This window comes from Pipistrellus hanaki (genome assembly GCF_964339955.1).
Source record: "Pipistrellus hanaki genome assembly, chromosome: 11".
Taxonomy (NCBI): domain Eukaryota; kingdom Metazoa; phylum Chordata; class Mammalia; order Chiroptera; family Vespertilionidae; genus Pipistrellus; species Pipistrellus hanaki.
Genome location: NC_140513.1, coordinates 34,327,922 through 34,342,854, shown reverse-complemented (window position 1 = coordinate 34,342,854; position 14,933 = coordinate 34,327,922). Strand labels below are relative to the sequence as shown.

Sequence of the window (14,933 nt, the reverse complement as noted above, 5' to 3'; positions counted from 1 at the left end):
CATTGTCTTTATTGATTCTTTTCAGGTATTGTTTAAAACATATGGGAATGCATGACCGTTATATGTGCAATGACAGTTGTATGTCTTCTCTGATTAAGTGAAATCAGGATAATATATACCAGGATTACAAGGGGGGAAAGATGAAAGTTAAATATACTGTAACAAAGAAAAATGCAGATTATCCCCTTGGTGGATTTGTTTAAAAGATAGGGAACTTGATGTCAGGAGACTGTTAGCATTCCTAATCTGATGAATACATATGGGAGAAATAGTAATTAATATTGCCACAATAGGACATTATAAAACACTAAAGTATTATGTATGAGTGTGTGTATACTTCAATTTTCTATTTTATAACTTCTGCAATTGTAATTTATTTTACAATGAACTTTATTAACAAAAAAGAGAAGGAATAAAAAAGAAAAAAATCAGCAAGAATCCTTTTATTACATTGTTTAAAAAAATCTATATTCACATTTAATGCACCTGAATATTTGCTAGGACCCCTTGAGAGAAAGCTGTCAGCAATTCCATTCACCTCTCTGAAGTGACCAACTGATAGTGGCAAAGGCAAGTATGAAAATATTACGTGTTTGACTCACTTGCGAACCTCAAAGACACATCCTTTCACAAGAAACTACATCCTGCAGACAATGATAGGCAGAGCAAGGGGCAGGATACAAGGGCATAGTGCCAGGATTTAGGCAATCAAGTTGTTGAACACCCTGCCAGGGCTAAGGAGGCACTGATGTGCTGGAATATCAGGATTTAGCAGGAGAGGGCTCAAAAGAGACAAGCTTACATCCTTTGGGCTGTATCCATACTCCAGGAAGAAGGAAAATGAAGACACATAAGTTACATGCGTAAATCTATTAGGAACATCAAAAACCTCCTGTTTGCTTTTTTTTATTTTGCAGTCTTCTGAAATATATCAAACGTTTTGAAAACTAAACATGACTACAAAGTCTTTATTCAATAATCTACAATAAAGATATGATGACCATCTTTGAAAATGTAGTACTCTAGTAAAAAAAAAAAAAAAAAAAAAAAAAAAAAAAAAAAGTAGAAGATTTAGGAAGATGGAAGCATAGCACACTCTCCTGGCTCTTGTGTGTATCAAAACAATATGAATATGCTCCAATTGTTTCTTAATGTTCAAGATATTTCTCTCTCTCTCTTAGTTAATAATTTAGTAATACAAAGAAATTATTTTATTTACCTTAGTTTAAGGGTAACAGTTCTTAAAATTAGACATTTAATTATTGCATTGTTAAAAAAAATAGCATGGGTGACAGTTTGGTAATATTTCTTTAAAGGACACAATTCAGGTTAAAAGTATGACAGCATGCACTTTGACACAGAACTTGGGTAGCTCAGTTATGCAATAATCTTTGTTTTAAAGCTAGTTCAGCCAAAACCAGTTTGGCTCAGTGGATAGAGCGTTGGCCTGCGGACTAGAGGGTCCCAGGTTCGATTCCAGTCAAGGGCATGTACCTTGGTTGCGGGCACATCCCCAGTAGGGGGTGTGCAGGAAGCAGCTGATCGATGTTTCTCTCTCATCGGTGTTTCTAACCCTCTATCCCTCTCCCTTCCTCTCTGTAAAAAATCAATAAAATATATAAAAAATAAAATAAAGCTAGTTCAGAACAATTCCTGATCAGAAGGTGTACCGTGAGCCCACCTCTATGTGGAGGTGAAATAGCTTTCTTATATTTCATTGTTAGGTTACTCAATGACCTTTAAAGAAAGCCAGTCATAACACCACTTCATTGGAGTTGGTTATGATAGAACTTTATTATGCACTTAAAATAGTTACACTTAAAATGCTTGGTAAGATACATAATCATGAACTCAGATCATAATCTAGAACTTACTACTCCTTAATACCTATCAAAAGCTTGATTGAAAGAAATAATAATTTTGAGACTTGCCTATAGAATAACTAACCTATCTATTTCTTCCCATGTTATTGAATCTATTCATGTATAAGATATGACATCATAAAAGATATTACTTATGCGGTAATATATGGCCTACCTATCTCCACCACATTCATTTATTCAACAAATACTTGCCAGGTATAGTGCTGGATGCTAGAAATGTGGCCATAAACAGAACATATAAGTTTCCTATGTTCGGGGAGTTTGCATTCTAGGGGAAAGTGTGCTAATTAGTTATTACTGTATATCAAGCCACCCCTAAACACATTATCTTAAAAACAATCATCATCATCATCATCATCATCATCATCATCGTCATCATCATCAGAGCTTTCCAAACACAAGGTTGAGAGATAGCCCAACTAGGTCAGTTGGGGCTACTGAGGTAACTCTGTTGATTTGGCACTGCCCCCTGTATTGTTCATCCCTAGTAGTTTAGTCCATGTGTGTTTTCATTGCAGTGGCCAAGAGGGAGAGAGCAAGACTAACTGTGCAAGTGCTTTTCAAGTTCTCCTTGTATCATATCTGCTAATAGATCATTGACCTAAGGATAGGACACAACTGAACATAGAATCAAAGATTTGGGTTGAATGCAACACCCTTAATACAAAGTTTAATGACAAGCTAGAGATGATAAAATAATGGAGTCAATGTTGAAATTATTACAGAGAGAGACAAAAAATAAACAAATACATATTATGAGAGGCAGTGATGAGTACTGTAAGAAAAAATGCAGAAAGCAGAATATGAGAATGATGAGAAGAGCTGAGGTATGGGGGGAGGAGTAGTTGGTACTTGCTGGAAGCCACTCATTGTATCAGGAAAGTGTAAACAAGGAACCCAGATTGCTGATGGACCTTGAGCTCTGGCAACACTGATTGTTTAGTGGAGACAATGGTGGCTTAAGCAATTTCCTGACCTAATAGCCTCAAAGTAAATCTTTACTAATACCTATTTACTGACATTTAAGGTAGTCTGTCTGCTATCTTAATTGACTGCCTAAGGGCAATATGTGTAACTAAAATTGAATAAAAGGCTGGCAGGGCCTGGGCACCAATGAAGCCCTCCTACTAGAGCTGGGCTCTCTGCTTGGCCCCCCGTTTCCAAATTCATGTTTCTTGTCCAGTCTCGTCATTTGCACATGGCCCTTCTCCAGGTACTGAACCCAAGCCACGCAGGATGTGGCTTTTCACAGGTATTATTTTTGATAGAATGGTCAAGGAAAACCCCTTTGATAAGGAGATATTTGAAGAGAGACCTTAATCTGAAAAAGAATCATTTAGGAAATTTGAGGAATAGAGGTAATAGGAACAAAAAATATTACTGAAATAAGGGAATAAAATTAAAGTGAAAAGGAAACTCAGCTGGAAGATATAAACTTGTATTCCCATCAGCCCATATGGCTATATGGCTACTTTCATTCATTTATTTAATGTGTTTCCAGGATTGGAAAGACACATGAACTTGATTTGCTGCTCCCATTGTTTAAAGGACCTCTGGTCTGATGACGAAATCAGTGTTTCAAGCTGAGGCAGTCACTGTGTTAGTCTTTTCATACCAAATATAATGATGAACTTTATGTAACTAAGGAAAGAGTCAAATAGCTTGTATTGGGCATTGCCACTAAAATATAAATTAGAATTCTATACCTAAGTCTTTTTAAACCTCTTTAAAGTGCAGCTCAAATTCTTGACATAAGTAGTGAGAATTAAAGCTTTGTTTAGGAACTGATCCATTAACAATAAATGTTGGAAAAACAGCCTCCACTTCCCTCAGTATGGCTCAGTGGTTCAGTTCCTGGTCAGGGCACATGCCTGGGTTATGGGCTCAATCCCCAGTGTGGGGCATGCAGGAATCAGCCAATCAATTATTTTCTCCCATCACTAATGCTTCTATGTCTCTCTTCCTTTCCCTTCCTCTCTGAAATCAATAAAAACATATTTTAAAAAATAAAATTTGGGAAAACAAAGCCAAATTTATAATAAATAAAATAAAATTACAATCAATTCAACATTTTTAGAACAGATATGAATCTGTATGAAAAGTAAAAAAATCCTTAGTATGTCATAATTAACACTCAAATGGGAGAAAAACCAATTCAGTAGTTAAAATATGTGGTTTAAATGTCATAAATGAATTACTTATTGTGATTATCTAATCTTAAGTTTAATTGAAATGTATTTAGGATTTATTTTAGAAAATATATAAGAATTAATTTATAATCACTATGATTTAAAAAGAAAATTTGTTTAAAAATTGATTACATCCATTTAAAAACTAATTTGGAAGAATTTTATGTCAAAAATTCCACTAGATGGTGCTCTTATAGCTTCCTCTGGAAAACAGCAGAAGTTTGAATCAGTCTGTGATGCTACATGTGAGTTTTATATATGCGTATCTATATGAACTAAATATATAAAGTACATAAGCTATACATGACATGGACAAAATTGTTAAAACATTAGAGCATATTACATCTTCTACATCACATCTGTTGTGCACATGTATATAGACTGGGGAGCCAGGGATTTGTTCTCTTACAACCCCCCATACATGCTTATGGTGTTAGTAAGAGTATATCTTGTAGAGGTTTATAAAAAAACATGAAGTTAAGAAATAGTTTTACATACAGTTTCTTCAATATCTATTTATGGGCTAGCATATTTCTGGGCAAGTTAAATAAAGAATTCAGAGACAAACTGTGGTTAAAGCAGCCAAGATGTGTGGAGGTGACTGTTTGGTTTATTTCTGGATCACTTAAGATTCTTACCAGTTATAATGTTATATTGTGATGATAAAAGCATATACACTAGGACAAGAAGAGCTTAAATACTATAAAAATTAAAAAAATAATGTGGACATATATTGAGTTAATTGACAATGAGCATTTTAATATAGAATAAACTGTGTGTATGTTAAGTACTTGGTAAGTGCAACATGAATTTATTTTTCTTTAAAAACACACACACACTACTGGTAAGCATAAGGTTCAAATTTGCTAGCAACCCTTGGATATTAGAATATACTCTTTTAAAAATAACTGGTTAGACATCGCTTAGGTGTGGAATCAAAAGATTTTGCAAGTATTCACTAATAGCTAAATTTGGTTGTGTTTTCTCAGTGTTTATCTTTCTTGACATCTTTACAATTTTGCTGTTGTTAACCACCCTTTCTTTCGATAAATCCTTCTTTGGTTTCTGGGTCATCCCACTCCAAGTACACTGACTCTTGTACTAGGCCTTCTCTGTCATGACCATTTAACTCTCCCCTACATGAGAATGTTTCTTTACAGTTCAACCTTTGGTCTATTTTTCTTTCTCTACATTCCTTTCCTCCCAAGTGTCATCCACACACTGAGTATGGATAATTGCTTTGCTATGGGGAGGTCTCAGGAGTCTATCCCTTGTTCTGAACTCTCACTGGGACCCCATTTCTTAATTTCTCTCACTAGACAAATTACACTGTGTCCTAGATATTTTCCCCTAGATTTTAAACCCCATGGAGCCAATCAAAATCTGAACTCTTCTTCATCTCCTATAAAACTGTTGCCTTGTTTTTACATTCCAGTTACTACAAATAATCTTGGAATTATTTTATTTATCTGATCAGTTTCCAAGGCTCATAAATTCTACCTTTTTTACTTCCATTTCATTTATGCCTTTCTATTCACTTAAATTGCCATGACCTAGTTGAGATCTACAATTACCCCCTGCCTAAATCTCCTGGCTGTTCTCTAACTCTGAACTTGCTCACCACACTCCATCCTGGTTTACCTATTTGCTCATTAAACCTTTAGAGTTATATTCATTTTATATTCTTTGGGATTAAAGAATGGCAATTCTGGAAACACAAATTCCAGCAGAAACCCAAATAGTGTCCCACGGGTGAAGACAAAAAGCTTTTATGAGAAAAGGAAAGAACTAATTACATGAAGAGAAGAAATTCCTATTGTGCTAATAAGCTGAGTTCCTCTTTAGCTATAAATGGTTGGATACTGACTCTATCATCAAATAGAGAATCCATAACCATCGGTCCTTATGGTCAGGATACCTGCTTTCCTGCTGGCTTTACCAACAATTGTGGTAAGACAGTGTTGGTTTGGGTCATTTCAAATCAGGTCTGATTCAAACAGTCCGAAGAGTCAAGGAACAGGACGTGCAAAACTGTTAGTCTGGAATGGCTGCTCTGGATTCTTTTAAAATGGCTCCACTTATGTCAACTTTCACACTAGTCAGTACCTCCTATCGGTATGTTTCAGATTATTTGCACTACTAGGTGGGGCTGGCCTTAGAAGTACACACTGAAATGCCCAGCCTCTGAGGGAAGCATGTCTGCATGAGCACACACACACACACACACACACACACACACACACACAGATCATACAGCCTCCAGTTTAATCAATGGTTCACCTAGGGAGGCAGAGAATATAAGTAGGAAATAGAAATAGTGGTCAATATTCAAAAGTTCAGCTAGGCCGAGAGTTCATATCTGTAAGGACTTCCAAATTCTGTCTAAATCAAGAGTGGCTCAGGAATTGGAAGCTGGACTGAAGAAACAAGGAAGAGGCTGGTATCAGTGGATTCAGTCTGCAGTGAGAACCCTAACCCCACACTGCTCCTGGGTCACAGGACCATCAAGCACAGATCCCCAGCTCTTCATGTGAGTGCCCTATCTATCCCCTGCAGCCTTCATTGTGTCCTCCTCACTCTTTGTTGCTTCCTGGCCTGCTCTTGATTATCCCAGCCCTTGATCCTTGGACTCACTGCCTATTTATAGACTGGCAGTTGCAGTCCTGACAATATCTCTGACCCTGAAGCTGGCTTCTGTCCTCACCCATAATTTGTATTTACTCCCTTTAATTCTGCTGCTTCCCTCTCTCAGTCCAATATCTCCCCTCACTCTTACTGTTCATATGCAATTGCAGTTCCTGACTTGGCTCCCATTAGAGAAATATGTAGGAGAGACTGTTAACTAAGTATAAAATTGCTAAGTAGTGAAAAAGGGTGGTTTAATGTATCACCCAGGTAGTTACAGCAGGAAGTGAATAGAACTTGAAGGGCTGAATGGGCAAAGGGAAAGAGGTAGAAACTTAGAAGAGGCTGAAACTCAGACTGTTAAGCATGGCTAGGTGTCTCTGTTAGGGAAAATGATGAGGTTGGTTCTGTTGTTTCCGAGATGGTGCAAAATGATGCTAACTGTGCGAAACGTTAAGGCAGATGCCGGTGCTGCTAAGGAGCTGCTGGTGTCTGAGTGAAGAAGAGTTACTGGGGTGATGCTCACAAGACAAGGAAGTAGACAGGAAGCCCCGTAAGGAACAAACAGAAAGAAGCACGGCCCTTCTTCCTCCTCCAGCCCCTCTATAGCCCGCTCTCAGCAGAGACCAACTAGGAGTCAGCTGTGGAAGATGAATGTGCTTTGCCCCAGCATCACAGAGCAGATACAGAAGAGTAGGTTTTACACTGACAACAATTCAATATCTGGCAGGAAGGCTGTTCCTGCCTTCCACAAATATCTGAGTGCTTACTCTATTGTAGGCATAGAAGATAGAACCACGAGTAAAACAATAATATTAATTTCCCCCCTGAGTAGCTTACATTATATAAACTACAGTGGGGAGAGAAAAATGGACAAGAAAAACAAAATAAGTAAAAAAAAAAAAAAAATAGCATGTTAGGTGGTAAGTGCTCTCAGGAAAGATAAAAACAGTGAAGGTGACAGGGGAAGAGGACAGGTATCAGTTTTAATCCGGCTGTTCAGGAGAGGGCTGAAAAAAACACACACACAAAAAAACAAAAAAACAAGAGAGCAAAGACACAGGAAGTGAGTCATGCAAATATTTGAGGAAAGAGCATTCTAGATAAGGGCTGGTAGAGGGGAAGGTCGCTTAGATAGGGCCTTATCTACCATTGTAAAGGCTGTGGCCATTACCTTGATGACTTGGGTAGTTATGGAGTACGGAAGTGACATTATGTTTTGAAGTGACATTATGTTTTGAAGGGATCCTTCAGGGTGCTCTTTGGAGATTAGATTGGCCTCCTTGGATTCATTCACCTTGGTCCTGCCAACAGGACCTTAATTCTGGATGTAGGGTCTTGCTTGCCACATACATCATTTCTCTCTCCCCCTGCAGTGGAAGGCAGGCCCCAGCCAGGCTCCAATACCCCTGCCTCTGGGCTGCAACTTCATGCCACAAGCACAACCCGGCTTCTTGTTTGCTTTTGTACCCACTGAATTGAATAGTCTCTCCTCCAGTCGCTCTGCTTCTCTGGTGGTATGTTTGGTCTTGTGAGAGTTGGTGGCAGCTTCATATCCAACATTTGTTCACTCTTTCAGCAAATATGTATAGAAAACCTAGTATGTGTCAAGTGTTCATGCAGGTGTGGTGATAAAACAGTGAACTAGACACATTAGTTTCCTGTTCTAGAAGTGGCAATGGTGGGTGATACAGAAATTAAACTCTACATGGAAGATAATTTCAGAATGTGATAAATAAGGTGAATATGACAGTGTGACTGCTGGCTGCTTGAGACTGAGCAGGCAGGGTCCACCTTTATAATTAGATGACATTTGATAAGAATGTCATGATAAGAATGATAAGAATGATAAGAATGATAAGAATGATAAGAATCAGTCATGTGAAAATCTGGGACCGGCAAACACTGATGGACATCAGCACTTGATACTCCTCTTCATGTGGGGAAGTGCTCTGTCATTTTCTTAGTCAGAGGAAGGTGCTTGAAAATCCCTTATATTCTTTCTCTCTCTCTCTCTCTCATACTTTACCAGGGATCATGAAGTAATTGATATTTTAATGCGTTCTGATAAGGTATCACTCACAGATACTTTTCCTGTTTGAATATTTTACCATACACCATGTACAGGGACAAAAACAAAACAAAACAAAATCCAAAGCAAAGCATCATGTAGAATCTCTTAGCTATCAGGCTCATATCATGCTCTGGGGCAGCCCCTACTAGGCCCCAAGGTAGCAGAGCCTTTAAAAAGTTATTTCAAAATAACTATAGATTCATAGAAAGTTGCAAAAAAAATATTCAGGGAGGTACTATGTACCTTTAATCCAGTTTCCCCCAACCATAACACCTTGCATAACTATAGTGCAGTATCAAAACCAGGAAATAAAGACATGGATATCAGCCATGGAGCTTATTCAGATTTCACCAATTTTATATGCACTTATTTGTGTGTGTGTGAACTGTTATGCAATTTTATGTAAACATTACCACCATCAAGATGCAGAAATGTTCCATAAACACAAGGCTCCTCCCTGCTATCCATCTCTAGATCAATTCTCCCATCAAGGTTGGGACCTTGCTCACAAACTTCAGCTAGCTCTAATTCTTGGCTGATTTCTTTAGCTCTGAGTCTGAAGGCACTCTCTATGGGATGAAAGGCGGCTGTGTTTTTTTTTTTTTTTTTTTTTTTTTTTTTTTAAGAGTGCCATCTCAGATGCAGGGAAAGGGGTGCATACTTGCAACCCCGAGTTGATGCACGATTTGCAGTCTGGTAAGTTAAGTGAGCTGCAGGTCGGAGGTCGGAGAAAGCCAGTTGCAGGCATGCAGACGTTTAGGCCAGTGGGACACGAAGCCAGCAAAGCCAGGAGCCCCTGCCTCGGAATCTGCAACAATGGCAGGGGTGCTCCCCAGAAAAACCATCAAGACACCTACCAGGGAACGTGCTGGGATCCCTCCCGCCTTACTTTTTAAGTGCAGGACCTCCAGGTCCAAGTGCTTGGGGTGGGGGAAGGGGTTCCGTCTCCTAGATAGAGGGGATGGGCCTTTCCCGGCAGGGCGAACCGCCCCGCCCCCGACCCCCTCAACACTAGTTTCCAGGTGGGGGGGCGGGGCCGGGAAGACTCCGCCCCGTTGCCAGGCGATGGGGGCGGAGACGGAAGCGGCGCTCTGAGGACCGGCGGCTGCGCAGCCGCGCTGGCTACCCCTCCCGCCCCGCCCCTCGCCCCGCCCCCGCCCTCCCCCGGAGCTGCGCACGCGTCGCCCAGCGGCCGCCTCCGCCCCTGCCCGCCTGGAGGCGGGGCTGCGGGTCCCGCACGGGCTACTCTCGCTCGCTCGGGTCGGAGCTGCCCGGGAGCCGGTGAACCGAGCCGCGCCTCGAGGAAGGGCTGCGGCACGACCCTCGCCTTCAGAAGCCGGCGCGCCGGGGGCGGCCTCCGCGCCCACCGCGGCGGAGGAGGAGGATGGTGTTCGAGTCGGTGGTCGTGGACGTGCTGAACCGGTTCTTGGGGGACTACGTGGTGAACCTGGACACGTCCCAGCTCTCGCTGGGCATCTGGGGAGGTAACGAGACGGTGATCGCCGTCCCTCCCTCCGTCCTGCCTCCCTCCCTGGCCTCTCACTGCGCGAGCGGGGTGGGGGGTTGGGGGAGCCCCTACCTTTTTGGGTAACTCGGGCCCCGGGCTTGCCCGGCATCGCCACCTGCCACCGCCCTCCTCCAGGGTCACATTACGTGCAGCCGGGCGACAGGTCCAGGCCCTGTCCCCCACGAGTTGTTTATTTTTTTTATTTTTTGGCAGGAGGGGAAGGGGTCGTGGGTGCTGGGTGGTAAAGGCCCTTTTTTTGAGGGTCCCGTCGTTGGGGCTCTGTGGGTCTGGAAGTTCCGATTCCGCCGCTCGTGGCCCGGCAGCGGCGGCGCTGGGTGAGGGGAGGCGGCCGGGCACCTGTGCGGGGTCTCGAACCGGTCATCCCCCTCCACCCCCACCCCCGGGCGGTGACGGGGGACCCGCGGGTGCCGCACGTGAAGGCCACACGCTGCGACCCAGGACGCCCTCTTCCTGCCTGTCCCCAGCCCCTGGGTGTTGCCAGGCCCGGGTGTGTGCTCCCGCCACGCCGCCCGCCCGCCCGCCCGGGGTTGCTGGGCTGGATTCGGCTGATAAGAAAAAGCGAAACTCCTGTGCGCAGTGAACTCACATGGGGGTGATTGTGTGTTTTCCATTCACCCTCTGACCCAGGATTGCCTTATTTAGTAGGTTTGTGAGGCTTCGGGCTTGTGGGTTCGGAGAGAATTACTGGCTTTCTTAAAGACACGAGGTGCAGCTGTGGCAACCTCTCAGCTCTGCAAAAGAAGGGGATGAACCTGCGCTGAAACGTGGTTGCTTTGATAGGAAAGATGAAGCTTGACTTCGCATCGGTTGACTCTGGTGCTCTACCTTATTGAAAGCCTCGTTTTTAGTGCTTTCGTTTTTGTAGCATGCCCTTAGACATCAGATTCCTTTTCTTTATAGAATGAGTCTCCCAGACCAAGGTTAGGGTTATTATTTTTCTCTCTCTGTGTGTGTGTGTGTGTGTGTATTTAATAAGTTAACGATTCTTGAATATGTACACACTTTCAGACTTCTTCTAAAATACTTTTTAATCTAGATCCCCCCTCCCCCCCTTTATGACATAGTGTAATCATAAAGAAGACCTCTTGTTACTTACCAATCTTGGTGCCTCGTACCATAATAGACTACAAGAACTAGGGATAGGGACATAGTGCTAGGTCAGCATCACTGGCTAGTAACAGAAACTTGCATATTGTTTCATCTGTGCTGCTTCTCATTTGCAAAGTTAAAACAATAAAACGTGTCTCCACCTACCTCAGAAGGAAGCCGTAAGAACATTTTGTGGTGTACTTTGCTTTATGGTGGAAGTTTGATTCTACATACAAGGTGGAGGTTTGTGTGGAGTGTGATTTGACCTGGGATTTGATTATTTAAAATTTACATACATTACAATTCACTCTTGTGATGTTCAGCACTTTGTGTCTTGACAAATGCAAAGACGTGTATACACCAGCTGTCATGATAGGGAAGAGTTCCATCAACACTCCCAAATTCCCTCTGCTGCCCTTTTGCAATCCATTGCACCCAGCCCCCATCCCTCCTTTGGGAACCACTGTTCTGTCTCTATTCCTACAGTTCTTTTTTTTTTTCTTTTTTCTTTTTCTAGAGTGCCATGTAAATGGAATTATATGATGTGGCTTTTAGGGTCTGGCGTCTTTTGGTTTCACTCCTTTCACTTCTTATGTAAAATGAATTTGAGAATCACCCATGGGTTGCATGCATCAGCATTTCATTCTTATACTCTTTAGTAGTACTTTCATTGTATGATTGTACTATAAATGTTTATCTCTTCATGGGTTGAAGGACATTTCAATTTTTGGTAATTATGAAGAGCTGCCATAAATATTCATGTATTGGTTTTCCTGTGATCATACATTTTTATTTCATTGGGTAAATTCCTATAAGTGGGATTTCAAGGTCTTATGGTAAATGTATATTTAATTTATGTGAAGCAATGAAACTTCTTTTCAGAGTAGCTTTCCATTTTGCAGTCTCCCCAGCATTGTACAAGTGCTTAATTGCTCTTTCCCTTTCTAGCACTTAGTAGTGTCATTTAAAAATCTTTTTTTTTTTTTTGCCATTCTAATAGGTACATCTGATAAAGTGTTACAGTTTTAATTTTTATTTCCTTAGTAATTGAAGTTGAACTTTTTTTTTTAAGTTTCAATTTCTTCTTTTTTTTTTTAATAATATATTTTATTGACTTTTTACAGAGAGGAAGGGAGAGGGATAGAGAGCTAGAAACGTCGATGAGAGAGAAACATCAACCAGCCGCCTCTTGCACACCCCCTACCTGGGACGTACCCGCAACCAATGTACATGCCCTTGACCGGAATCGAACCCGGGACCCCTCAGTCCACAGACCGATGCTCTACCACTGAGCCAAACTGGTTTCGGCTGAAGTTGAACTTCTTGTTCTTTGCTGTTTGTATATTCCGTTGAAGTGTCTGTTCGTCTTTTGCTTAAATTTTTTTTTCTATTTCTATTGATATTAATTCACATTTTAAATTTACCCTTTTAACATGCATGGTGTTTTTAGTATAATCACAACATTGTTCAACTATCAACAATGTCTAACTCTAGAACATTTAAAAATTATTTATTATTGAAAGTATTACACATGTCTTCTTTTCCCCCCATTGATCTCTCCATACCCGCTCTCCCACCACCCTACTGTCCGTGTCATTTGGTTACACTTATATGCATGTGAGTCTTGGTTGATCTCTTTTTTTTAAATCCTCACCGATGATACCTTTCCATGGACCTTTAGAGAGTGAAAGGAAGGTAAGCTAGAGAGAAACATCGATGTGAGAGAGATGTTTGAGCCAGGGCCCAGGCCAGGGACAAGCCTGTAACCGAGATACACACCCCTGATTGGAATTGAATCCGGAACCTTTCCGTCTGCAGGCCAATGCTCCATCCACTGAGCCAAAGTAAGGCTGGTTGATCTCTTAACCCCTGTCTTCCCTCTGAGGCTGGATGGTCTGTTCCATGCTTCAATGTCTCTGGATCTATTATAGTTGATCAGTTTATGCTGTTCATTATATTCCACAAATGAGTAAGATCATATGATATTTATCTTTCTCTGACTGGCTCATTTAGCTTAGCATAATGCTCTCTAGGTCCATCCATGCTGTTGCACATGGTAAGAATATTGGGGGGCACTTAGGCTGTTCCTAAATTTTAGCTATTATAAATTGTGCTGCTATGAACATAGGGGTGCATATATCCTTTCTGATTGGTGTTTCTGATTTCTTGGGATATACTCCTAGAAGTGGGATTACTGTGTTGAATGGGAGTTCCACTTTTTATTTATTTATTTATAAATATATTTTTATTGATTTTTTTTTTTTTTTTTTTTTTTTTTACAGAGAGGGAGGGAGAGAGATAGAGAGCTAGAAACGTCAATGAGAGAGAAACACCGACATCCCCACTGGGGATGTGCCCGCAACCAACGTACATGCCCCTGACCAGAATCGAACCTGGGACCTTTCAGTCCGCACACCGACGCTCTACCACTGAGCCAAACCGGTTTTGGCTCCACTTTTTATTTTTTGAGGAAACTCCATACTGTTCTTCACAGTGGCTGCATCAGTCCGCATTCCCACCAGCAGTGCACGAGTGTTCTTTTTTCTCCACATCTTTGCCAGCACTTGTTATTTGTTGATGATGGCCATTCTGACAGGTGTGAGATGCTACCTCATTCTTGTTTTGATTTGGATCTCTCAGATGATTAGTGACTTTGAGCATGTTTTCATGTGTCTCTTGGCCTTTTGTATATCCACTTTTGAAAAGTGTCTATAAACCTAAGTCCTTTGCCCATTTAAAAAATATATATATTTTTTTTATTGATTTTTTTACAGAGAGGAAGGGAGAGAGAGAGAGAGCTAGAAACGTTGATGAGAGAGAAACACTGACCAGCTGCCTCTTGCACACCCCCTACTGGGGATGTGCCCGCAACCAAGGTACATGCCCCTGACCGGAATCGAACCTGCTACCTTTCAGTCCGCAGACCGACGCTCTACCACTGAGTCAAACCGGTTTCGGCCCTTTACTCATTTTTTTGATTGGATTGTTTATCTTTCTTTTGTTAAATTGTATGAGAGTTCCCTATAAATTTTGGATATTAGGCTCTTATCAAATATAACATTGGCAAATATGTAGTAGTCCTTTGCAGTGTGCTTTCTTGTTGTTTTGTTGATGGTTTCTTTTGTTGTGCAGAACCCTTTTATTTTTATGTAGTCCCATTTGTTTATTTTCTCTTAGGTTCCATTGTCCTAGGAGTTGCTGTATGGGTAAAGATATTGCAACGACATATGTCTGATATATTTTTTAAAAAAATATATTTTATTGATTTTTTACAGAGAGGAAGGGAAAGAGATAGAGAGCTAGAAACGTCGATGAGAGAGAAACATCGACCAGCTACCTCTTGCACACCCCCTACTGGGGATGTGCCCGCAACCAACATACATGCCCTTGACCGGAATCAAACCTGGGACCTTTCAGTCCGCAGGCCGACGCTCTACCGCTGAGCCAAACCGGTTTCGGCATATGTCTGATATTTTGCTGCTTATGTATTTTTCTAAGGTTTTTATGGTTTCCCATCTTACATTTAAGTCCTTTATCCATTTAGA

The 14,933-nt window shown here is 41.2% G+C and overlaps 1 protein-coding gene across 6 annotated transcripts in view; it reads left to right on the top strand.

Moving 5' to 3' along the window:
• Window positions 1-9,943: 9,943 nt before the first annotated feature.
• VPS13A (vacuolar protein sorting 13 homolog A) overlaps window positions 9,944-14,933 on the top strand; it is a 185,468-nt gene continuing 180,478 nt past the window's right edge. For all 6 annotated transcript variants that reach the window (XM_084899409.1, XM_084899408.1, XM_084899406.1 and 3 more), the window contains exon 1: window positions 9,944-10,255. In XM_084899409.1, coding sequence (XP_084755535.1) covers window positions 10,156-10,255 — 100 coding nt within the window. In that variant the 5' untranslated portion in view covers window positions 9,944-10,155. The remainder of the gene's footprint in view (window positions 10,256-14,933) is intronic.